The sequence below is a fragment of the Mustela nigripes genome, chromosome 9 (genome assembly GCF_022355385.1).
Source record: "Mustela nigripes isolate SB6536 chromosome 9, MUSNIG.SB6536, whole genome shotgun sequence".
Lineage (NCBI taxonomy): Eukaryota > Metazoa > Chordata > Mammalia > Carnivora > Mustelidae > Mustela > Mustela nigripes.
The window spans coordinates 86,039,554-86,065,795 of record NC_081565.1 but is presented as its reverse complement, the minus strand read 5'-3'; the positions used below and the strand labels follow the sequence as shown (position 1 = coordinate 86,065,795).

The window sequence follows — 26,242 nt, the reverse complement described above, 5'->3', positions numbered from 1 at the left end:
AACCCTACCCAGGGGAAGCATGTCAGGATGCCAGTGTGCCACAGCGGACCAGTGGTCAAAGCATTCTTTAGTCAACAGAGGGAGACAACTCTGAGGGATTTTTTTTTTTTTTTTTTTTTTTCGCTGAGAGAAGAGAATATTCAAGAGACTGCCTGGAGGAGAACAGGAGGAGAACAACTGAAGGAAGGAGGCGGAGCTGGGAGACAGCTGAATTCTAACGACATCTTAGTTCCTCGGGTGGGTCTGGCGTACGCAGTGGCTCTAGGATCCAACAGCCCTGAGGCAGAGTCCATCTTTTCAGTTCACCCTGACTGGACAGATCCTAACTCACCTCCTGGAACAAGGTGAACTCCGTGGAGACGCCTGCAGGCCCTGTTGTTGTTGTTGTTTTTTTTTAAGATTTATTTATTTATTTGACAGAGAGAGATGACAAGCAGGCAGAGAGGCAGGCAGAGAGAGAGAGAGGAGGAAGCAGGCTCCCGGCCAAGCAGAGAGCCCGATGCGGGGCTCGATCCCAGGATCCCGGGATCATGGCCTGAGCCGAAGGCAGCGGCTTAACCCACGGAGCCACCCCGGCGCCCCTGCAGGCCTCGTTTTAAACGCCAACGTTTGTCACAGGGCAGTCTGACCCCAAGCCCTGCAGGGGCCGTCATCTCATCTCTGGCTTTCTAGCTGAGCACATCCATGTACTAGATGTTAAAGATAAACCCTGTGACTCACGCTGATGCTAACCTGTTAGGCTGAAGCCGCCTTTCAACCTTCACCTGGGACCAAACGGCTAGCATTTCTTACATAACCATTATGTTCAAGAAATCTTCTCTGTACTAGGGTAGATGGTAGACAATTCACATACTGTAGGCGAGGAAATGAGCCTCCATGCCCCCAGCCACACATCCGCGGACACAGCCAGGGTTCACACAGGACTCATTCCTCCTTCTGTGTTAGCTGCCCAACACTCTACTGAAATTGAGAAACCGAAAACTTTGCCCAGAAATTACTGAATTAATCTTTTTTAGAAATAAGGTTTGGGGGGCGCCTGGGTGGCTCAGTAAGTTACGTGTCTGCCTTCAGGTCACATCATGATCCCAGGGGCCCAGGGACCAAGCCCTGCACTGGGCTCCCTGCTCAGCGGGGAGTCTGCTTCTCCCTCTCCCTCTGCTACTCCTCCAGCTTGTGATCTCCCTCTCTTTCTAATAAATAAAATATTTTCTAAAAATAAAGCCTTTCAAAAATAACTGTAAAATCATAGCTATATCAAACCTTAAAAGATGAACGCACTCCATCCCATCACATGTTGGCAGGGGACAATTTAGGAATGACTGGCCGAGTGCGGTAAGTGCCAAGACAGGGGAGGCTCCCTGGGGTCCGTGAGAACGTGCAGCTCGGGGTGCATCATGGGATGGGGACCCTCTCGGCAACTGCTGAGGCTTTCGGTCTGAGGCAGCGGCTCAGGACAGGGGAGGGCTCCCTTAACTTTTACTTTCTCGGCCTCTTAGGACAGCATTATCAAACCACACATATTAAAATGTAGCCGCATCCTAAATTTCTGAAGCTTTTTATAATTTTGTCTTTTAAGTTGCTTCGGAGCCCGGCAACTCACTTACTAGATGATTAGCTATGGTTCCTTGGCAGTCTTGAGTGCTTAGAAATGCCTGTGAAGAAAGAAACTCTTGTCTATACAACACACATCTCAATATTTTAACAATTAAGGAAGGAAACGTTTCATTTTGTGGATATTTAATAATTTTTGCTCTTTTCCTTGCATAATTTGGAGCGAGTATTTTCTTTTTCCTGGCATTTTGCAAACATTTCCATTGGTTCTTCAAAGCTTACGGATCTTAGGCAAGAGGACTTTAGCTGCCAGCAGGTAGAAATAGCAGGAAGGTCAAATCAAAGCACGAGAACAAGAGAGGTCCAAACCAGAAGGTCTGAAACCAAGTGAATTCAGCATTTAAAACAGCCTGAGGTAAGCTGTCACAGCCTGAAGTTGGATCTGTCCCCACAGTACGCCAGGCACCATCTGAAAATATATAGTCCCCACCAGTGTCTTTCCTAAATGACATATGAAGATCCCTCTTCTTTTAGGGCATCATCTGCTCCCAAGACCAATTGCCCAAGGGGACAACACCAGCGAGTCCAGCAGCAAGGCCAATGGTTCTCATGGCCCTGGTGATAGGGTATTCAAGGAGTAGACATCCAGAGCTGTCCTGTGTCTCCTTGCTGGGCTGGTTCCTTATCCTTAAGCCAGTCTTTAGGCTGGCCTCTGATTTCCAGAAATTCATAGGCTTGAATATAATATTGCCCAAATGGTAGCAGAAATTATTAACAAATGAATCAATCTGAATATTTGGGGGTACAAGGCTCTTTAGAAGATTGGGAATAGGAAGGAAACAGAGTGTCCTGAGACCTCGGGGAAAATATCTTGCTATTTATAAAACAAAAACAAAAACTCATGCCAACTCACCCAAATAAACATATATGAGAATGGGGGAGGGCTGGCGGGACAAGTTCGTAATGGTGGGCATCTTTCTGATTTTTTTTTTCTTGCACCATCTCACACATCGACTTCGGTTCCACAGAGGAAACCCAAGTGTGGGGAGGTAAATTAGTTCATGTCCTAACAGCTGGTCAGCAGCCAGCCAAGACGACCCAGAAAGCAAGCTGCACCACACTTCCCTCCCGAGACGACCGTCGCTTCCCCTGCAGACCCAATGCAAGGGTCTCAGCAGAGTGGGATCCACATCGGCTACCACCAGCATCAAAAGGACCAGGAAGAGAGGGAGCAGCCCATCAGCCCAAATTCTGACCTGGGCTGGTCAACAGGGCTGACCCAAAGCCTGTTCTCAGGCTTGGGGTCAGACTGTCTCACAGGTGTGGGCCAAATATGACAAGGAATCGGAGCAGCCCCAGACAAAATGAAGGCTTTTATTTGTTTGAGAAAATGAGCAATGTGGCTTGGCTTCTGTAAGAGGCCGAACACTGATAAATTATTCCACTCCAATGGCCTTTTAGATCTAGTCAACTCGAGTCCCAAAAGACCCCACTTGTGCGCTGACATTCCCATTAGACATCAGTCCTTCTGAAGAACACGCTAGTGTGGTCTGACCGTGGATGCTCTGACTGAGCGGAAGCTGCTTCTTGTCCCCCCCAGAGTCCGTGAAGAACAACGGAGACATGGGTGGGGCACCAGCCCGTGGGGATGTCTCCCTGTTCATCACGGACGGGCTCACATTGCCCACACTGGTCCAGACACAGCTCTCCAATGCAACCAGCAGAGCCAATGGGACCCCACATCCTCCTCCTCACGCCGTGACCAAAGCCCCCAGTAAACCCATTTCATCAGCCAGGCTTAGTCCCCGACCTCACCCGGGGGAGTCCCCCCCCACCGTAGGCATGGCCAACCCTGTGGAAATTCCTTACTTCCCTGGTGTTTCCTTCTCTCCATCTCTCTACCTTTGATCCTACCCACTTCTTCCAGGCTCCTCTACTCCAGCCAGCCTACTTCCGAAGGTTTCACTCAGCATACAACTATCTGCCAGCAGAGGCCCCGCTGAGGAGGCTCCCAAAACAAAAGACCTAGCAGGAAATGGCCACCTCACGGGGTTTTGTGTTCCCGTAACAGTGAGAAGACAGGCACCATAACGCAACATAAGCTTTTGGGTTTTCTTATTGGGTATGCAATCAGTAATGTCCTTCACCAGTTCTTACCAGAAAAGATTAAAAATAAATAAACCATGAGGTTTAGCTGGCCTCTGAGGGCAATTTGGACTTCCGCGGAGCCTCCTGCTGCTCTTTCCCCATCAGCACTCTATGCTGCAATATCCTGGCTTCCTCCCACCTCCTGTCAACTGCCTTGACGAACATGGTAAAACAATTATGACCAAGGAGGCTGGCTGGTGTTTACACAGAATGTAGTCTGAATGGTGCTGAAAGCTCCGCCAAGACCCCCAAGAAGGTCACAGGTGTATAGGTCCTTAAAATAAAAATCACCACCCTCAATGAATTCAGGATGCTCTGTTTCTGTCTGACAGACAGGAAACAGAAAAACTAAGAAAACCAAGGCTAAAAATGCTAGAATTTCTCTTCAAACTACCCCAGGGGCAGCTGGACCAACCAGGAGCAAATCTAAGAACAAGGCAGACACTGGAGGGGCCAGTGTCAAAGACGGACCAGCTACTGCACAGAATGGCTCCTGCTCAGTGAACGGTACTGCTTCTCTTGGGCATTTGAGAAGGGGCTGGGAGCACGCAGTATGCATAAATACTACATTTCCCCTCCTTTGGCTGTATCTACACCACTACCAGATATTCCCACTGCAGAAGGAGCTACTCCAGGAGGAGGGCTGGAAACACTAGACGCTCCCATGTTCACAGCAGAGAGAAGCACACACCCTTCTACTGTTTGTAATGATCTGCCTGCAGTCCACACGCCACCAGTTTACTGGCCAACAGTACCATTTCTGGAGCTTGCTACAACAGACAGAAAGCCCCTGAGGATAATATCTGTTGTGTCCAAAGCAACATGGCCCCTTAGTTCTAAATTTACTCATGGGCCGTTCTGGGTTCAAATAGCAGCAGCAGTAAACAGAGAGCAGCAGGTGTGGTAGGCAGAATTCTCAGACAACTGACCCTGATTCAAGCCCCTAGCTATTCAAACACAAATGTAGGTATTGTTGTGATCAGGGGACCTTAAAATAGATTATCCAGGTAAGACAGGAGACATTTAAAAGCAACTAAAGTAATGAGTCTTCTTCGGCTGGTGCCAGAAGAAAAAGACAGAGACAAAGCACGAGAAAGGCTGGATGCAACAGGATTCAATGTACCATCGCTGGCTTGAAGACAGAGAGAAGCAAGGTACAAGGAATCCAGGCCACCTCTCGAAGCTGAAAGATGTCCCCAGCTGACAGCCAGCCAGAAATAGGAATTCTAGTCCTAGAACCTGAATTCTGCCAACAATCTGAATGAGCTGGCTCATTCTTTGCCAGAGCCCAGCGGGCATCGGCCTTGTGAGACTCTAAGCAGAGAATCCAGCCAAGCCTATCAGCACCTCCAACCTAGAGAATGGAGAGGATACATGGGTATTGTTCTCAGAAACTGCTAAGTTTGTGTTCTCTCTCTCTTTTTTTTTTTTTTTTAAGATTTTATTTATTTATTTGACAGAGAGATCACAAGTAGGCAGAGAGGTAGGCAAAGACAGAGGGGGGGGAAGCAGGCTCCCCACTGAGCAGAGAGCTCAATGTCGGGCTTGATCCCGGGACCCTGAGATCATGACCTGAGCCAAAGGCAAAAGCTTAACCCACTGAGCCACCCAGGTCCCCCAGTTTGTGTTCATTTCTTCTGCATAACAAAACCTAAGAGTTATGTAAAGTTCTCAGTAAGTGGAATGCCATCGTCGCAAATGGCCTGGCTTTCTCCCATTTGAGGCTTACATCTCCCCATGTTCCCACACCCCCAGTCATGACAGCGCAGACTTTCTCTAGTCCCTTTCCCCCGAAAAAGAAAGGGTACAAAGATTGGGGAGCGAAAGATCTTTCCTTCCTTCGAACCACCTGCAGCCCCCAGGTGGAGAACACCACTTGGAATCCTCGTAGAAAGAATTAGATCTTTTCTTTCCTACCAACTGTGGCCCCATACACCTACCAAATGTAGACTCTGTTAGTTGTCCGAGCGTTCCTGCATGTCCTTGCTCGGGAGGCCTTTCCCTGGGCCCTTTGTCCTAATGGTGCTCCCTGCAAGCAGTCCTGAGGGATGCAGTAATGTCCCCACCTGGAAGAAAGAGCAGGCCTGCTGGAAGAGGACGAGTCCCCGAGCGTGCAGACTCCTCGGCTGCAAGGCAAGCCCACTGCAGGCTGGGCATCGCCCTGCTCCCCACCCCTGCCTCACGTCGTCATTGTGGGACTTGGGGGACAGGGGAATCCGATCCAAACATGAGGTTCATGCTGCTTGCTGTGCTCCAGTTACAAAGTTCTCTATCTTGGACCTATGATCCGCAGATCTTCCGCTGGCATCCATGGGGCAGTAACCATCGGACTTGGGAGCTTGCAAGTCGGGCCCAATTCCAGACTCTGACACTATTACATGGAGCACTTTAAAATCAGTACATCTACTGTCTTTACACTGTAAACTTCAAAGGGATAAAATACCCTCCCTCCGTGGGTTTTCTTAAGAATTTAATAAAATCCATATTGCAGAACTACCATAAGGATAAAATAAGAAAATGTACCGCACACCTTAGATAGAGAAAATATCCAATAACTTTAATGGACCCCTGCCCTCCCCAGGCACCCCTCGCCCCACACACACATACGATGAGCCAGACGGGGGGGGGGGGGGGGGGGGCGACACCTGCCTCCAAGATGTCAGTCCATTCAGAAGACGAGGCACCAATGAGCTTCACAGACCGATCCTGACACGCGCGAGCAGTGCACGTCGCCCTGTTATCTCAGTAACCCCTACCCGGAAACCAAGGCTCAGCACATCAGCCCTTGCAGGAAGAACGGTGACAGGCTCCACGGGCCGGAAGCCCAGGAATGCAGCTGGAAGGCTGTTCTAGTGGCACAACAGTGCCCTGAAGGCATACTTGTCATCAGGTGAGCCAAGGGTGCACTTGCTGTGACTGGGCCTCCTGAGGAATGTCAGCACCACCGCAAAAACAGCAAGAAGCCACATGATACAGAGATGTCTTTTCTTCGAATATACTAATTTTTTTTTTTAATGGAAAGTTAAGAAATCCTTAATGTAAGAGCATAACCTGTCCTGGATGAATTTGGACTTGGTCCTGATGGGTGTCCGTGGCAGTTTCTGCTTTGCTTGTAGGCGTTGGGGCCTTGTCTGGTGAGAGTATCACTTGAGGGTCTTGCTAAGGTTGGAGAAACCGATGCCAACACAGGTCATCAGCACTTTATCCCCACCTTTGAGTTCTTCACCACATGGCTTGGTTTCAATTTTAAACATAATCTGGAAAAAGCTCTTCAAATGCCGCAAAAATTCTATCCTAAAAAGGAAAAAACAAACAAACAAAATACAAAAACAAAAAACGAGGGAGGGGTGAAAAAGGAATTCCATTTTCAAAAAAAAGTTCTCCTTCCCCCATCTAGAACCCAAGCTTTTACTTTTCACAGATCAAGAATATCTAAAATTAAGAACGTCTCAATCAAAGCTCATTAAATAGTATTTATTCACAGCCCGCCATTTTCCAAAGTAGATTTGGACAGCCTATGGAGATGCAAACAATACAAGATAAATTAGATTTTTAAAGGTCTGAGGTTAGTACACGACACGTAAGTCATCTGGCCCCATGCTGTTCGAGCGGACATAAATACAGCGTTAGTCTTTGAGACTAACATCCAGAGAGATACACATGCACTCCCGTGACTCACAGAATCACGCCGGACAACCACACAGAGGCCAAAACTGACAGTGTCTCTCTTCACTCCTCAACTTCAATATAACCCTTCCATTCACTCCACACACATTTACTGAGTGTGTACGTTGTACCAAGAACAGTCCTTGGTGCTAGGGATGTTGCAGTCAACAAAAAAGTCCCTTCTCTCAGGGAGTTGTCAATGTAGTGGGGTAGACAAGTTAAATACTCTCTAACTGTGGAAACTTAAAGAAAGGAAACAAGGCAAGGGGGTGGGAAGAAATGTGGGTACAACATGTTTGCGTGTATACGGCCGGCCATATTAAACTAGGTGGCCAGGGAGGAGCTCACAGTAAATGTAACGCGGAGTTTCATAGGGCTGTTTCTTGTCATCTCCTTTAAGACAGAATGATGGCCGGGGAGCCTGGCTCAGTGGGTTAAGCCTCTACCTTCGGCTCGGGTCATGATCCCAGGGTCCTGGGATCGAGCCTCACATCGGGCTCTCTGCTCAGCAGGGAGCCTGCCTCCTCCTCCTCTCTCTCTCTCTGCCTGCCTCTCTGCCTACTTGTGATCTGTCAAATAAATAAAAATCTTAAAAAAAAGTAAAGAAAAGAAAAGAAAAAAGACAGAATGATGGCCTCATCTCAACAGTACCTTGGGAACAGCAATCCCATGGAAAGGCCATGGGACAGGGAAGCAGGCTTCTACTGGTCTGCCCTAGCAGATGCAGCATCTTCCCAGCTGGCCTGACCATAAGACTCACCTGGAGGGTTCATTAAACACACAAGTTCCCGAAGGTTCTACTCAACTAACAACTGGTAGGGAGCTAGGGCCCACGTAGTAGAGCCTGGAAGCTCTACAACGACGTCAGCCCTTCGCCAACACGAAGTCAGCCCTTCCCCACCCCTTACAAGCCTTGTCTCCCTAATGCACAAGGGCCAGAAATCTCTGCTTAACAAGGACCCTGGTGATGTTTTTTAAAAAAAAAGATTTTATTTATTTATTTGACAGAAAAAGAGAAAGTGAACAAAAGCAGGGAGAGTGACAGAGGGAGAAGTAGGCAGGTAGCCTAATGCGGGGCTCCTTCCCAGGATCCCAGGATCATGACCTGAGCTGAAGGCAGATGCTTCACTGACGGAGCCAACCAGGTGCCCCTCCCTGGTGATTCTTAATCAGGCAGGTTTGGGGACACCGGTTTAGTTAAGAAGATATGGTCTGCATCTCAGTGATGAAGTATCCAGCAACCATGTGTCCTATGGCCTCCCGACGGAACCATCCAAACTCCTGAGCCGAGCCAGGTGGCTCTAACCCTGCCTGCACATGGAATTACCTGAGAAGCTTCCTAAGTACTGACTCTAGACATAAAGACCAACGGGAAAGAGTTGAGAGTCAAGAAATAAACCCACACATTTATGGTGAACTGATTTTCAAAAGGGATACGAAGATAATTCAAAGGTGAAATAATAGTGTTTTCAACAAATGCTGCTGGGACAGCCCCGCATGCAGAAAGATGAAGGTGGGCCCCTTCCTCACATCATACACAAAAATTAGCTCAGGATGGATTAAGGGCCTCAATTTAACAGCTAATACATCAAACTCACAGAAGAAAACACAGGAGAAAATCCTCATGATCTTGGGCTGGACACTGGTTTCTTTCTTTCTTTTTTTTTTTTTTAAGATTTTATTTATTTATTTGACACACAGAGATCACAGGTAGGCAGAGAGGCAGGCAGAGAGAGAAGAAAGCAGGCTCCCTGCTGAGCAGAGAGCCCAATGCGGGGCTCGATCCCAGGACCCTGGTATCATGACCTGAGCCGAAGGCAGAGGCTTTAACCCACTGAGCCACCCAGGCGCCCCAGACACTGGTTTCTTACATACAACACCAAAAGCAGAGTGATAAAAGTAAAAACATAAATTGCACTTGATCAAAATTAAAATCTTATTTTTTTTTAAGATTTTATTTATTTATTTGACAGAGAGAGACACAGTGAGAGAGGGAATGCAAGCTAGGGGAGTGGGAGAGGGAGAAGCAGGCTTCCAGCAGAGCAGGGAGCCTGATGCTGGGCTCCATCCCAGCACCCTGGGACCATGACCTGAGCTGAAGGCAAACACTTAATGACTGAGCCACCCAGGCATCCCTTTCAAAATTAAAATCTTTTGTGCATCCAAGGACATTATCAAGAAAGTAAAAAGACAATTCCCAGGATGGAAAAAAATAGTATTTGCAAATCAAATCTGATAAGGGTCTGGTACTGAGAATATAAAGAAATCTTACAACTCAGTAATAAAAAAAACGCAAATAATCCAAGATGGGCAAAGGATCTGAAGAGACATTTCTCCAAAGACATACAAATAGCTAATAAGCACGTGAAAAGATGCTCAACATTGTTAGTCGTTTTAGGGAAATGAAAACCAAAACGACCAGAAGATCCTATTTCACACCCCACAGGATGGCCACAATCAAACAGAGAGCCCTCCCGTGTCTGGGTGAGGATGTGAAGCAGTCAGTCGCCTCGGCACTGCTGGCTGGAATGTTAATCCGGCGTGGCCCTGTGGACAACCGTCCGGCCGTCAAGTCTTCAGTAAGGACTTCCCACATGATCCAGTGACCCCCCTTGCAGATACAACCACAGAGAAGTGGAACACACCCACACAAGAGCTTGACACGAATGCTGGCGATAGCATTATTCGTAACAGCCAAAACAGCAGGAACAACCCAAATGCCCGTCAACTGATGAATGGATGAACAAGAGGTGGGGTGTCTCTACAAGGGAGTATTATTTGGCCTTGAAAAGGAGCACAGTCCGGACACATGTCCCAGCCATGGATGAACTCTGAAAACATCGTGCTCAAAGAAGCCAGTCACGAAAGACCACATATTGTATGAAATGGCCAGAGCAGGCAAACAACAGAGGCAAAAAGCAGATTAGTGGTTGCCCAGGGCTTGGGGGGAGCCGGAAGGATGGGGAACAACCGTGAATGGGCGAAGAGTTTCTTTCTGCGGTGGTACACACGTTCTAAAATTAGGGCTGTTCTGAAACTGTGGTTATGGTTACACAACTTTGGGAGTATATAGAAAGCCACTGAATTGTACACTTTAATTTTTTTTAGGATTTACTTATTTGTTTTAGAGAGAGAGCACACACGGACACGTGCACGCACCTGTGGGGGAGGGGCAGAGGAAGACAATCTTGAGCAGACTCCCTGCTAAGCGGGGAGCCCAATGTGATGCTCAATCTCATGACCCTGAGATCACGACCTGAGCTGAAACCATGAGTCAGAACCTAACTGACTGAGCCATCTAGGCACCCCTGAACTGTGTACTTTAAATGGGTAAACTGTGTGGTAGGTGAATTATATCTCAGTATAGCTGTTCAAGGAGCACCTGGGTGGCTCAGTTGGTTAAGCGACTGCTTTTGGCTCCGGTCATGATCCTGGAGTCCCAGGATCAAGTCCTGTATCGGGCTCCCTGCTCAGCAGGGGAGTCTGCTTCTCCCTCTGACCCTCACCCCCATGCTCTCTCTCTCTCTCACTCATTCTCTATCTCAAATAAGTAAAATCTTAAAAAAAAAAAAAAAGCAGCTCTAAAAAAAAATACAGCTGTTCAAAAAAAAATACAATATTCATGAAATTCAGAAGTACTAGCCCAGTACTAGGCCCGGGTAACAGCCTCACACAGTATATATCCAAGTGAGCACAAACCCTACTGTGGTGAATTTCGCACTCCTCCTGTCTGTCTGTCCTTCAGTCTACAAACGAGGGAAAGGGGGTGGGACAACTCCTCAGCCAGTCTGGCCGACACGACCAGCACCTCAGGGACTAAGAGAAGAAACAGTTAAGTGCGCTGGGAAGCAGTTCCGGCGCGTGCGGCAAGTCCCCTGCTTCTCTGCTCTCTCTTCACCCCCATCTTGAAAGTAACCTCCCGTTTGGCAACTCTCCTACGAAAGCCTCCTCCAGCAGGCTCTCTGGTTTCCACGGTATGCCTGGCTCCACTCGTGGTGTCTAATTAATGCTTCTGCAGAGGTGTCGCCAGTGCCCGCTGAGCCTCTGGTAAAGCGGCCCCAGGGCACAGCCCGCGTCTGTGGCGCCCTACCGGCTGCGTGAGGCCCGGAAGGGGGCTCGGGTGCCACGGCTGCCTTTGCCCGGCGGCATCCTCGCTCTCAGCTTGAAGGGAAGCCCGGTTCTCCCCTGCGGGCGTCCCCGTCCTCCTCACCAACTGCAATGGCCAGTTTCTTGCTCTCTGTCCCGGCCCCACCACGTCCCCCACCCTGTCCCAGGAGAGAAAACAAACACATCGAACCCACAGATAAACACGCGACATCTGCAGGCAGCAAGGCAAACAGCGGTAGCCAACTCCCCACTTGTCTGTGTTCCGAGGAGCGCACGGCCTGTTCGGTTGCAGCCTGAGCCCCTGCTCCCGCCCAGTGCGCCCTCTGTTCCCACCGCCTCCCCAGCCTGCGGTGCGGTGAATCGCTGGACGGTGCTGGAAAACCCAGACACCCTCGGCAGCTGGCAGGACCCCCGAGGGGCCTCTGCGTGCCCCTGAGCTGCTGGTACAGGCCGGGGAAACACAGGCCAACATATTTGCAGCCTCAGGTGTTTGTAGCAAAAGCAAAGTCGGGTCCACGTCCTACAAGATGTTCCGCCAGCCCCTCTGCCTGTCTGAGGAGGCCTGCATGAAGGGGCCGCGGGGAGGCTTCAGAATGGCTTCCCCAGAAGCCGAGAAATAACCAGATGGTGTTAAATGCTAACCATCTCCTGCGGGAATTTAGCAAGTCACGTCCTCACGGACCTGCACCCTTCACCACCCGTAGCTCTATGCAGTATGGCTGTGCCTCCCGGGGCAGGACACCCCCCCTCCCCTCTCTCCCCAGCAACACCCGGCAGACTCACACCTCTTGGACACAAGCAGACTCACACCCTTGGACACCTCTTGGGCCACACACAAGAGGGGCTGTGGCCCGCTGACAGCAGCTCGGCCGCTCGGTGAGGCACTGGGACCACCTGCAGTGTGTACCGGGCGGCTCTGCAGACCCACCGTTTTAGACAACTGGAATTCTCTCTACACGACTCCTTGTGTGAAGGTTTTGAACTCCTGACTTAGACAACTGTACAGCAGGCTTTTTGGTTGTTGCTCAGGAAAAAGTGAAGGTTTATTTTCAGGAAAAAACAAAACCAAAAACAATAATACTTTTGTAGAAAAATGCTTTCCTATGAAAGCCTTTAGTCCATCTGACAAATACGTTTCAGAGACTACTGGTGCACAGAGATCATTTTTCCTGTGTATTTTCAAAGGGTGGTTTCCCACCACCTCTGTTGGTCAACAGGTGAAGTCCACTGGGCTCACGGGCACCTGCCCGTTGAACCCCAACTGTCTGCGACTTGCCACGCGGCCCACCCCACCCCTTAAACACCAACCCCCCTCACCAGGTCACCCTTCTGAAGACTAACACGGCGGGGGTGCCAGGATCCTGAGAGAGGCCTCTCTGTGGCAGCTCCACAGACACAAAACCTGACAGAGTCCTGCCTCCTGCATCACCAAGTCACTTAGAAATTAGGGTTACCTGCTTCTCAGGCCTAAGGTGTTGCTCTGGAAGTTGAGGGGAAAATTTCAGGGGTAGGAAGAGGATCTGTTCAATGGGACCCCACAGTCATGACAGACCAGCTTTTAAAAATATACACAGGTGGTGCTTTTTCTGCCCAACCGTGGCTTTCCCGAAACCTGTTGACCTCTATTTCAAGAACAAATGTTCAGAGCGAGTTCTCCGCCAAACACGGCGACCTCACATCTCCCCCAGCCCAACTCTCTGCTTCCTGCCACCTTTACAACTGAATTTAACTACTTCACTCTTTTCATCTGAAAAGTAAGGATATCCCTGGTTTTCCCCCTTGCCAAATACATTCTGGGGTACAAAGAGCATAAGAGAAGGGACGGGGCTTTGCAGGACTTCCTGCACTCCCCAGAGGTAAGGTCCAGCAGGCCGCACCAGCCTGCAGAGAGCAGCTAAGCAAATGAGCCCAGACCGCCGGGGGCTCCCTCATTTGGTCTCCCGCAGCCGTGGGGCAGACTGGGGGAGCCGACGGCCCCAGTCAGCCGGTGTGAACAAGGACACTGGGCTCTCTCTCCCCGGCACTTCACAAGCAGAGGAAAGAGGTCATTTATTAAAGCGAGGGGGGGGGGGGGGGACAAAGTGGCCTGGTTTATTTTAGACTTCTAACTAAAGATAGAAGGAGATCGTTTTACAGCAGAATTTGAAGCGAGGTCTCTGACAAGATGCAGCAGGGCGGTGCCTGGGGCCCAGCGATGTGGACGGAATCCCACTCTTACACAAGAGCACAGTGCGTCAGGGAAGCAGGGACTCTGGACGAGCCTGTCTGGGTCAGAACCCCACTGACCCGTGCGTCCCAGGGCACAGGACTTGACCTCTCCAGCCTCAACCCCCTCACCCGGAAAACGGGAGCACGAGTTCCTTCCTGCCTTTATAGCCCCCACAGGGTCGATATGGGTCATGAAAACTGCATGAGTTCGTATTTTTAAAGCACCTAAACATCTGGACAACAGTACACACTGTAAGTGTTCATTAAATAAACCGAGCCTGCAGAATTCTTGGGAATCACATACACACACAAAAAAAATGTGCAGTGTGTTTAGTAACATAACTGCAGGAGGCTTGTCACAATGAATACAGATTTAGAGGGAGCTGAGCAATTTACAGTGACTTCAGGTCCGAGAACACCCGAAACAAGTTTGCTAGGCCTCCTGGTGTCCATAGTGACCTTACCAGGAGGCTGGACTTCCCAGGCTGAGGGGACGCCCAGGCACAGACCTTGGCTCCTGGCATCAACTGAGCTCCGTGAGGTCCACTGCACGGCTGGGAGTGCTGAGTGCTCGACCTCTTTCGAGCCTCCCTGTATCTCCACCAACCCATGACTTCAGGACCATCACCGTCTCTACTGAAGAGACAGAAGCTCAGGGTGCGCAGGGCCTGGTCCACACTGTGTCCCGAGCTCTGGGGCAGAGCCGCCCCTGAAACCCAGAGGACTGGATGCGTACACACAAGCAGAATGCAGCACGCTCTGGGACCGCAGCCTCTAGCTGTGAACAATTTCCCCAAGAGCTAATTAAGATGCTCATTAGTATTTATTCTTCTTGTTCACCCTGCCTTTAAATAAAGTGTAAATCCTTCCCTGAACTCTGAAGTTAAGCTTTTTGAAGGGAAGGCAGAACCACTTTCACCAACTATAACAATCTAAAACTCAATAAATTCAACAAAAAGAGATTATACACATACTAGCATGCCATTTAATATTATTTTATTCTACTGAAAAAAAAAAAAATTCTCTGACCTTCCTGAAGAACTTCACAGAGATAGACTTACTTTCTCAAGGAACACAGAAAACCACCAACAGCAATCTCCTGAAATCAAACAGAGAGAGGAGGAAAGAACGGAAGAACATAGAGACCCTTATTTTCTGGAAGGATCTGAAAGCAACACTGCACGGGGAAAAAAAAAATCCTTAATCCCAGTGCTCTGTAAACAGATATTGGAAAAGCTATTTATAACACTCAAAATGTGCCAAGTGCCAGAATACACTTCTTTAAACCAAGGTTCTGGTTTTTGTCAGAAATCAGGTTTCAGAAAATAAATTTTTATGACTTTAACGGCTCATTAAAGTAAGCGTGACAGTTTGAACTCCAAAGCTCCTGAATCTGATTGCAATCAACTGCTCCCCCCAAGTATGATTGTCCTGATTATGGATTCTGTCCCTTTTCACCCTTAACTGTTCACAAATCCTACGTCAACTTCGCTTACCAGGTCCCTCAATGACATATACTTTGTCCTGCCTTTGCTTCTTCATCACTTGGGGCCACTGGAGCCTTTCCACGATGACAAAGGAAAGAGGGTCCCAATGAGATCCAGCTTCAAAAATAAACTCCCTGGCCCCCACCCTTGTGCTAGCTTACCAAAAAGAAGGTAGGCTGTCCCCTCCCTCACACGAAGCCTGGGAGGCAGGTAATCCAGAGGATCAATGTCCTGTAAAGCCCAGCCCCAAGCCTCAAAACACATAATTTTGCAATATGTCCTACTCTTCTAAAGCTCCAGTCAGAGCAGACCACTTTGTTTTCCCAAGACATATTATAATTTAGGCCAGGTCTCTGGAGGCAGGACACTGTGATGAATGCTTGGTGTGGAGAGTCAAGGACCCAGAAACTTTTAAAAATGTTCAGTTACATCTTGACCGTCTCCACAGGGGCGGCTGACTTGAAAAGGCTACAAAGGCCTTGGAGCCAAACTGGGGAAAAAAAAATTATCTCCTAAAGCAAAAATGAAAAAAAAAAATGTCAAGGAAAAATAAAAATACACATTCCATTTTTCACATAATGTTCTGCCAAACCCCATGCCCCACGACCACACAGGTTTCTAGACACAGCCTCATGCTGTCGAGCAGTCAGGCCCTCGGAGGCCCCAGAGCAGAGGCCGGGAAGCCGCCGCCACGAGAGCCACTAACCAGCTAAAGAGGCCGCGGCGGGCCCAGACTATCGGCCACAGCCCGCAAACTCTCCACAGGAAGCCAGTCTCTGCACTCAGGGTGCTGTGCTCCCAGCCTTGGCCTCCCTCTCTAACTGCCCAAGTTACAAAGTCTATCTTAGCAGAGTTGACTCCTGGTGCCATTTACTCAATTTCCCGTCTCCCGTACTGTGAAATACTTTACACGAGCTATCAGGAGACAGTGTGGTCCTCACCACTCTCCTGCTTATCAGCCCTCCCCCTGTTAACAAACTGTACTCTCTTCCAGTTCCTTGTTCCAAAACAATATCCCACCACCAATCCAAAAAACAAAAAAACAAAAAAACGCCTCCATTAGACTGTCCCCCAGTCCCCTGGTCTCCCAGCCATGGTGGGGCGCGCCCCTCTCCCAAGGTGATGGCACCACCATTCTTCAGTTATCACAGTACTGTACCTTTCAGATAGACAGCATCGGTACCATGATAACCGAAAAAGGACAGTTCAGTCTCAGATCTACCTGAAGATCGCCGCCCACACAAGGTCCACCCAGCCCACTCCCAGCCACAGATGACCAAGTAAGGGTGTTAGGTAAATACGCACGCACGCACATACACGCAGAGGTCAGTGCTCAGAGGCTGCTGCTATCAATGGGAAATGCTGCTTCTACTCGGCTGTGTGTCATTTAAGTCTAGTTTATCACTAGGTCAGAGCTGCTCTTTTCACAGAATGCTTGCTCTCATGCCTCAGCGGTCAACTTCGGACAACACCTTGACCTCAAACTCACCTCTCTAATTTCCCCGCTAGTCCAGCAGCAGGACTACGAACTTTGCCTCCTCCTTCATCTTTCCAGCCAGCTCACATCCTCTCATGTCGGACAAAAAGACAGTCCTCTTTGTCACAGTGAAGGAAAAGGGGGATTTAAAAAACTAACAACAAAATCCAACCTAGAACAGAACCAGGAGTTTACCTCCAAAATGGAAACCAAATCTAAAGCATACACAGGAGAACTGCCCAGTATCTGTCACGTAACAGATGACATGAGAATGACAATGACAGACGGGAATGGTGAAGCTACAAGAAAGAACGGAAGCAAAATCCTTGCTGAACACCAGGTTTAGGGTGACAGCCTCCGACTCTCTAACTATCAGGACAAGCAGAGACTAGCTGTGTGAGGCCCAACACCTGGGTCGTTCTGAGCACCTGAAGTTTAAAGCGGACAGCGCGGTGAGGCTGGGGGAACCACTCACGTGTAGGGAGAGAGCGGTCCGAGGAGGACTTTGGAGACATCCTGCTGTCCAAGGGTCATAAGCAGCAGAGCGAGGCTCTGATTGGTCGAGTCCACACATCCACCCTGTAAACACAAACACTTGAAAGATTAATTGTTGTACCAACCAGAAAATGGAAAAGCCAACAAAACAGAGGGAAGGAACTAACTGCAGGGCCCAGAGCATCAGAACCACAGAAACGCAGACTACAAAGTTCAAGCGGAAATAAAACAGAGGGCCGGTCCTTTAGCAGTAACCCTTATACCAACTAGCGTTAGGGCATGAAAGGAACAGCTTAATAAAAACACCGGTAATCACGGAGCCCATGCGTGTACTGAGCTGTATCCAGTGAAAAATGAGACGTTGTCTTTGTAAGGAAAGCAGTGGCAGGACATACAAGCAGAACCATGTAATCAGCTCTAGGCAATGTACAGTTCACTACCCAGGGCTACGTGAATGCTGCCTGTCTTCATATGACCAGTCCTGGAGCTGATTTGGCATGAACGGACCATCACCTTCCAGGGGTCTCACCAACGCACACATTCTGTTACACTCAGAAACTGCTGGCCTCTTCCAGGAGCTTCTCATCTCTCTCCCCGTGCGCTTTAACACCGGAGAACTGCCACGCTCAGCCCCTCCGTGCGTACTGTTTGGCCATGCATTACTGCCCCCGCCTCCCCTTCCTTTTCCTTCTTATCAGAACACGACTGCTTTGACTGCCTTTCTTCTTTCGTTCCTGAATTTCTCCACCGCTTCTGCCATTTTGCTTCCACCGATGCATGCGTTATGGCTGTTGGCATTTGTGCCCTTCAAAGTGTCTTTATTTCTCATCACCCTTCCAGGGAGAACTTGACGGAAAACAATTCAAACATCGTGCACAGCGAAAGCAGGATGACCTCGGGTCTTCATGTATTTTGGAAGCATCACGGTGAGACACCCTGTTTCCGGACTGTGAGCGAACAGGTAGCCCCCCATTGCTGCTTCTGTGGCCATGCCTCGGTCCTTTGGGGTGCGTGCGAGGTAGAGAATAAGTCAGTGCTCAGGTGCAGACACCCCTTCTCTGCTGTTGGAGTTCATTTGTGACAATGGAGTCAGAAAATGAGGGGGTTTACGCTACTGCCAGCCTTTATGAAAACCCACTGCTCCTCCCAAACTCCCGGAGATACTGCAGGACAATATTTATCTCATTTAGCAAATCTTAAGAAGAGTTACAGCTTATATATCTCCACCCTGACCCATGGAGAAGAGGAGGCTCCACAACACTAAGCCTGCCTTGCACAACGTGCTTCCTTCCTCTCCTAACCGCCTAAAATCAAACTGTTCGCCTCCATCTCTCCTTCTTATCACTGGGGGCTTTTCTAGCATCCTCACTGCTTTCTCGTTTGTGCTGGGCCAGTATTTCAGTGCCATCGATTTGTTGGGGTCCGTGTACAGGCTGCCACAGAGGGAGCAGCGGAGGCACCGCCAAGGCACTGGGTGCAGTCCCTGTTCTAAGTGGCTTGGCTCTTACTGCGAAGATGAGACAGGAGCAGGCACAGAGACAATTCGGGAAGAACCAGCACGACACGGTCGTTGGGGGACATGGGCCCTGGGGCTGCCAAGGCGGCAGGAGCAGCCGGTCATTCAGCTGGCACCAGAGGGAGACTCTGGGGATGGTGGCCTGAGGGGTCCCCAGAGGGAAGGGCAGGAGGACGGGGGACACAGGGCCCAGGGCTCAGGAGCAGCCAGGGCTCGTCGAAAACCGGCCGCATGCTGTGTGTGGGGGAGACGGATGAGAAACCGTCGGGAGAAAGAAGGACAGACTGAGGCAGGCATTTTCTGACCGGGCCACGGGTTTGGCCTTTGTCTTGGGGAAGTGAGAAGCCGGAGGTCTCTGAGCAGAGATCAGTGTCTCGGGGAGATCGGAACGGAAGAGATGTCCGAGAGGAGGGGGGGAGGGAGGAGCAGCGGACGGGGCAGCAGCGGACGGGGCAGCAGCGGACGGGGCAGCAGGAGACGGGGCAGCAGCGGACGGGGCAGCAGCGGACGGGGCAGCAGGAGACGGGGCAGCAGCGGACGGGGCAGCAGCGGACGGGGCAGCAGCGGACGGGTGAGAAAGGCAGCTGGAGAGACGCTGCCGCAGAATCCAGGGGGCTCGGTAACCGGGGAGACGCCGATGGAACGAGGGGTCAGAGAAGACGATGACCCTTTGATAAAAAATAAGCCGTACCCTCCGAGGGACGGATCTTTATTACTCATTTAAACCGTGTCACATCGCACACCTAGGAAAAACGATTCACAGGGCCGCCTGGGGGGCTCAGTCGGTTGCGCATCTGACTCTATTTCAGCTCCGGTCGTGAGCTCAGGGAGCTCAGGGTCGTGAGATCCAGCCCCACATGCGGGCCCCGTGCCCAGCAGGGGTCTGCTTGTCCCTCCCTCGCTCTCCCAGCCCTGCTTGCACACGCACTCGCTCTCTAATAAATAAAGCTTAAAAATAATTACTCATAAAAGCATAAAGCATTTTCATCCTTTTACAACTTAAAGATCATAGACATACAAAGGATGTTTTCTTAGTGATTAAAAACAAAGGCAGAAAAGCTGGTCCAGGCACAAGAAAATGGTATAAAACAGAACTTCACTGGAGTGTAAACAAAAATAAAACAACCTAATCCAGACTGCATGTTTTCTCTCTTGGGGATTGATGGGCCGTGGCTGCACTTTCACCCGGAGGCTTTTCATCCCCTCTTTACAGGGAGACCAAACTTGCACACTCCAGCTGTGCCCGTGGACTCCCACGGGGCTGTTCTGTGACGCAATGCTCCCAATGCCCCCAGGTCCGCTGGAAAGAGATAGAAGCACCCCCCAGTCAGGGAGAGGGCCTGCCAGCCACCACAGGACCTAGGAAGGGACACCTGCACACGTCAACAGGGACTGAGGGGTGCGCGTAAAACACGCAATCTTTCCTCATACAAACCTAGATGACTAACTTCCTGAACTGAGCAACGGGCAGCACGAGCTCTTGATCATTTACTCCCAGCTTCCGGTTACTGCCCGTCTTTCAAAAATCACCGAGTTTAGCACCATCGGGCTGACTGAGCACCCAAAGAGCTGAGGCCAGACAGGAGTGCACGCCTCTGACACCGTGGATTCTTCCTCGCTAGTTCCCAGTTGAACGGGGAGTACAGCGGCTGAGGCACTCCGAGGAAGACACACCTACAGGTTCTCTGTCTTCATCTTTTTTTTTAAATTTTTTATTTTTTATAAACATATATTTTTATTCTCTGTCTTCATCTTAATGAGAGGGACGTGAAATAAAGCCACTTAGGACCTGCAAATCCCAAGTAACTTGAAAACAGTTCATTCTTACTTGTTCCACCTTGAGACCAATCACAGGTTTTCAAGAATGCTGACTTGGACCAGGCGAGTAGACTGTTTACAAGCTGTCTTCCCCAGTACGGCCCGTCCAGGGATCCCATGACCCAGCCATCATCCTACCACAGTGATCAATGACAGTGGCAAAAGAAAGTGAATGAAAAAAAAAAAAATCACCACTGTACCCACCTTACTGGTTTATTTCACTGGGCTCCCATGTGATTTTTGTTGCCTTCACCAGGGCAAAACTTCCCTGGGGGACTCCAAGAAGGACCCACAGAATGGTCTATTAACCCAAAATGCACACAGAGACAAACGTGGAAATGAAAGGCTCTTGAGCTGGACAGAAAACAAATACCGTACACCATCCAGTAGCAAACCACCCAGAGGACAGCTCTCACCGGTACTCAGTTCGAGAACATGGGGCTGCATCTACACGGCAGAGAGTGAACATCCCACAAAGCCTAAACTGGATTCTGCATGCCAAGGGCAAAGTTTCAGCTTCAGATGTGGAGCCAAAGCAAAAGACAGAATAACAGAAACCTTGGAGCTGCATCCGTGACGCTCATCTCCCCAAGCTTATGGACCTTAAAGAGTATTTTCAGGAAGCTTCCTCTTCTTTTCCCCAGCCATCATTTTACTTCCCTTCCAATTTCTTCCTTGCTTCTTTTAGGCCAGCTCAACTGCCTTTAGGTCACAGTAAGCGTATGTGTGTGCACACACATGCTGCTTGCACGGACCAACAGAGAGAAGACCCTGGCAACTGGAAGATCAGGCTGGTCTAAGCAGGTCTAAGCCATTTCCCACAGCAGAGCTGCAGAAGCAAAATGGCAAGTGGTGAAGTCCTGTCTCTTACTGCTTTCAGATCTTCCCAAGACTCTACCGTGTGCCAATGCAGGACTGCCTTCCCCAGATGTTGTTCACTGCTCCAGAGCACATTGCAAAACCTAGCCTAGCGATATGCTTTTCTACAGTTCAAGTAGAAAAGCCATTTTTCTGGCTTCTCTTGGAAAAATCTGGAAACAGTGAGACTCCACTCCCCCACTGCAGGATCTTGGGGAGCTGAGAGATGGTGCCTCTGCTGATCAGGGCAGTGTGTGCTCTTTAACAGGCCAATCACCACCAAACCGGCTTCATTTTTTTACCTTCTCTCTCTTGTATGACCTACCTGCCCGTTTCTCAAACCAGTGTGTCTGTATCTCTCTGCTCTCGGACTAGCTTACCTAATCCACTCAAGTAGTTAATGCTAAACCGCCAAATGGGAAGGAACAAATTAACTCCTTGGCTTAAGCCCTTGGAAGGGAAGAAAGTTGCTAAGGGATAAAAGTGAGAGACAATGACTACTTCCTGATGGCTTCGCTCCCAAAGCTGCAGAGACTGAGTACATACCCTATAGATCTCCTCGAGCAGCAGCTTGGCACAGTTCCTGCCGAGGTCCTCTGGAAGCACTGCCGCGCCTTGGCCCTGGGGGTTGGAAGCCAGTTCAGCACTGAGGAAGGTGCCATTGGTGGTCTCGGCAACCAGTGACAACCCAAAGCCTGGAGACCTGGGGATTCAAAGGCACATACATGAGCAGGGTTCATAAAGCGGGGTCGGGGGGTGGGGGGTGTTCACATTCACCAGCAAAAGGAAGAGAAGACAAGTATCTTTTTGATGGCATTCTGTTTGGCCACACCAAGCCTTCTTAGAGTTCCTACTAGCTTCTACTAGAAAACAAGAAATGACTGAGTGAGAGAACCAAAGACTGAACCAAAGACTGAGCAAGTCTGCACGGCTCTTCCCCTCAGCCCTGCCTTCCTTCCCCCAATTCCTGGAAAGGTCCTACTGTGTGAGTTTGGAATGATCAACATATAAAGTAACATTAACAAGGGTTACCAGATACTGAGCACCTACTTATCGCCAGTTTCTGAGCTAGGGGCTTTGACACCACAACTCTGCAGAGTAAATATTCCCACCCTCGTTTTACAAATGAGAAATTAAGCAACCAGCACAAAGCCCACACAGCTAGAAAGTGACTGGGATGCATTTCAAACACAGGTCTTCCAGAGTTTCCAGTACTCCACCACAGTACCCAGCCATCAACCAGTCCAGAAGGCATGAGTGGCTGGAGGCCACCAATGACAGCTCTTCTTCCCAAATACTGGGCCGTTCCCCCGGCATAAAAGATACCACACAAGCCAGAAAAGGCCTAAAGACTTTTGTCTGAAGAATGTCTTCCATTCAGAATTCATTCCTCTAACCAGTGAGCTGGCACCACATTCTCTCCCGCTGGGTTCCTACCACCAACCAGCCAGAAGCTAACACCTTCTTGTCCACGATCACAGCCAACTCATTCACTCATGCATCCAACAAACATTTGGGGGAAAAAGTTTCCATGGCCAGGACCAGGACCACCACGGTTAACATGGGAGTTCCTGCTCTCACAGAGCTGAGTGACAACCTGACTGGCACAAAACAAAATCAGTTCACGACAATAAAAATCTCCTCTTCGTAACATTTCCAAGTTTGACATCTCAGACATCCACTTTGCCCAGTGCCTTTTAAAAAAATATGTACTTCCCAGCAGTAAACTCCATAAGCGATCACTATACACATGTGCCCCCTTTAACACAATTCAACACCCATGTTCCTAAAGCACTCCGTGTCCAAGACAAAACTAGCCAAAACACTAGTTTCAGAAAAACTATGTACAAAATCCATAATGTTTCAAAATGTACTGTATGAGCTACATTAGTCAGTCCTTAATTTCTTAAAAAAAAAAAATGAATGGAAAGCAAAGGGAGGCCGGACCAGGAGCCAGGCTGCCATCACTGCTTTCACCCGCTCACTTACAGTTCCCAAGAACTTCTGAATTTTTCCATCCATGTGAAATTTTTGAGGTGTGTGTAGTTGTTCTTACAATAAATTTTGTATTTAATCAAGACTTCCATTTAACATTGCATTTGTTTTAGGAAAAAAACAAAGAATACGAGAACACATAGTGCAAGAACACATGAAGCCCTATGTGCGTTACGCCAATTTTCTCCCTCCAGCCTGGGGTATGTGTGTTACCTGGCCTGTTTCAAGTTATGATGACAAAGCAGCTGGTCACCAGGTGACCTCACTGAAGATCTGCTTTAGCAGTCTGCAAGTGACAGCCGCTAAAAGTTCCCAGTTGGTGGGCACCTGGGTTGCTTAGTCATTAAGCATCTGCCTTCGGCTCAGGTCATGATCCCAGGGTCCTGGGATCGAGCCCCTCGTCGGGCTCCCTGTTCAGCAGGGAGCCTACTTCTTCCTCTCCCTCTGTCCCTCCCCCTGCTTATGTTCCTTCTCTCACTATCTTTGTCAAATATATAAAGATTTTACTTAAATCTTTAAAAACAAAAACAAAAACTTCCCAATTGATAAAGGACTAAATTTTTTTGGAAGTCTTAACTGTGAGAATCAAAGTGGGACAACAGGCAGCTGTGCGTATGGGTCAGAGTGGACACAGACCACCCAGAACTGCTGCTCCCAAATGTTCTAGGCTGTGGCCACAACACACACTCTCAGTGTAAGAGTTCACGACACCTCGTTACATGGATCCCCCACTGAGTGAGAAGAGGAAAATGCCCACGTGACTTCATCATTTCCGAACAGAGAAGAGCAAGCACCGTTTGTCCTTGTAACTTGCAGTTTAGAAAACACAAGCCTATGATCACACATTGCCTTCACGTGCCATTTTTTCTAAGTGGGGCTTGGAGCTGATGACCCACAACTCTCCATCACGCCCATGTCCTGATCCACGTATAAGCTTGCTACTCACCCCAGCAAGGACGGGGGCGGACTACACACCGGAGTCACTGGACTCGATGGCCTTGTGAAAAGCTGCACCACAGAGGGAGCAGCATGGCCTTCAGGCCAGCTCTGCTTCATGCCTGGACACCCCCACAGAGCCAGAGGCGAGACAGAGAAGGCCTGATGGAGACCAGGCCACTCAGTTGCCGCTGCGACTGCCTACACCCACCATGGCTCTGTAATCGCCTGTCCCCAGAGGAGACGGGAGAGAAGGGGAAGTGTGAGGAGCAGCATTAGCATCTCGGCGGTACCTACTGTGTGCCAGCCGCTGCGTGAGAGCGGTCACCTAACAACGCCAGCATTACGGCTCTCACCACATGAGCAAGGAAAACGCTGGCGAGATCTGAGCAGTGCACCAAAGGTTTGGGACCATCACCGACCTTTCTAAACCCGAGGGAGGGCCAGCTCAGCACACAGGTCCTTTCCCAACTGTGCCCTCTGACACTCCTAGTGCTCTGAACTACGAGCCACCACCACACTGCTGAAATCACCTTCATGTGTCCCCATGGACCACGTCAAGGTCAGAAATGCTTTAACACGCTCAGCCCTCCTGTGCCTCTCTCCTACTTTGGCTGAAGTCGAAGGAAAGCACAGACAGAAGGACTGTGAGAAAGGATGGGCTGTGCTACTACCTAGCTGAGCCCACACCAGTCAATCTGATGTTCTCATTTTTAGAAGACATGACCTGCAAGCTTCAGACTGTAAGTGCAATGATTCTGTCATTCGCACCGAAATGATTCAGCAAAAACAAAAACAAACACAGAAAATCCACACACAAGTAAATCTGGCAAAATAGTCACTGTTGACTACAAGTAGTAGGAACACACAGGTGTTCTCTGTGCTAGCCTTTCAACTTTCTATATATTTAACATCTTCATAATAAAAAAAATTAGTTTGTAATTGCTTCCCCAACTTACTGGTTGCTAAATATATAAACGAAGCCTAAAGCAAGTATTTTCATTACACAGATCATCATTAACTTTTTATTTTCTAAAATGAGGTTTTCCACAAAGGCTTTAACTAATCCCAAGTCAAATGTGCAATAACAAGTTTCTTTGGCTCTAGGGGTGTTGTTCCCATGATGGAGAGAGAAGCCAGCTGGCACAGACCAACAAAGGATATTTTTCCCCTAAACTGTTATTTACTCAGGGTGGAAGAACTTGTTTGCTTTAATTTTTTGTGGAAACAGATGGAATTTAAAGCTGGAAGCACCATTTATTATTAGCTGGGTTTGAATGCCCCCAGGCCAGGGTCTGGATGCCTTATCTCCAGCACGGGGCACTGGGATGCTTTCCATGTGAGAGGTGCTCAAGAGATGCCCACTGGTGACTACGGTAGTAAGTCGGGAGGAAATTAACTCTGAAATCACTCTTCTTCCGGCTGCCGACACAGAGCTGGCACCTTTCATGGCAGTCAGGACAGAAGTGTGAAAAGGCTTGGTCAGCTGCAGAAATAAGCTCTAGAAACGCACGCACACTTACTTCCCAGAGTTGACTCCTTTCATGTGGTCTGTGTAAATATAGATATCGGGGATAAACTTGTTGAGGATGCTCCTTGCGGAATCCACGACCCGGTTGGCCATCTGTGGTGACACGCGCACAGAGTACCTGTAGTCCGCAGTTAAGGGGTCTGTTCTGCGCAGATGCCAGAGAAAGTCCATTCTGGTGCTAGTGGCTATTCGTGGAACTGAAATAAAATGCCATTCTAATGCCATTCTATTTTCCAACTGTGTTTAATTGTTTAACTTTGTAATACCTTAACTCGATTTTTAGGTCATTATTTTTATTATCGTATTACAATACAGTTTTTTAATATTATTGTTATAAACAATCACAACAAAAAACACACAGATGCAGAGAGTCGTAAAGTATGAAATAAGAGTTCCAAACCCTGCTCTAGAGTTCCTACCCAATCAAGGCTCCTCCCCTCTCCTAGGAA

The 26,242-nt window shown here is 49.1% G+C and overlaps 1 protein-coding gene across 5 annotated transcripts in view; it reads right to left on the bottom strand.

Annotated features, from left to right (window-relative positions):
• Window positions 1-6,235: 6,235 nt before the first annotated feature.
• RCL1 (RNA terminal phosphate cyclase like 1) overlaps window positions 6,236-26,242 on the bottom strand; it is a 64,364-nt gene continuing 44,357 nt past the window's right edge. For 3 of the 5 annotated variants that reach the window (XM_059411988.1, XM_059411986.1, XM_059411987.1), the window contains exons 2-5: window positions 25,786-25,990; window positions 21,878-22,034; window positions 17,120-17,223; window positions 6,236-6,993 (exon numbers count right to left, since the gene is read on the bottom strand). In XM_059411988.1, coding sequence (XP_059267971.1) covers window positions 6,843-6,993; window positions 17,120-17,223; window positions 21,878-22,034; window positions 25,786-25,964 — 591 coding nt within the window. In that variant the 5' untranslated portion in view covers window positions 25,965-25,990 and the 3' untranslated portion in view covers window positions 6,236-6,842. The remainder of the gene's footprint in view (window positions 6,994-17,119; window positions 17,224-21,877; window positions 22,035-25,785; window positions 25,991-26,242) is intronic. The other 2 variants (XM_059411984.1, XM_059411985.1) reach the window with 1 other exon arrangement.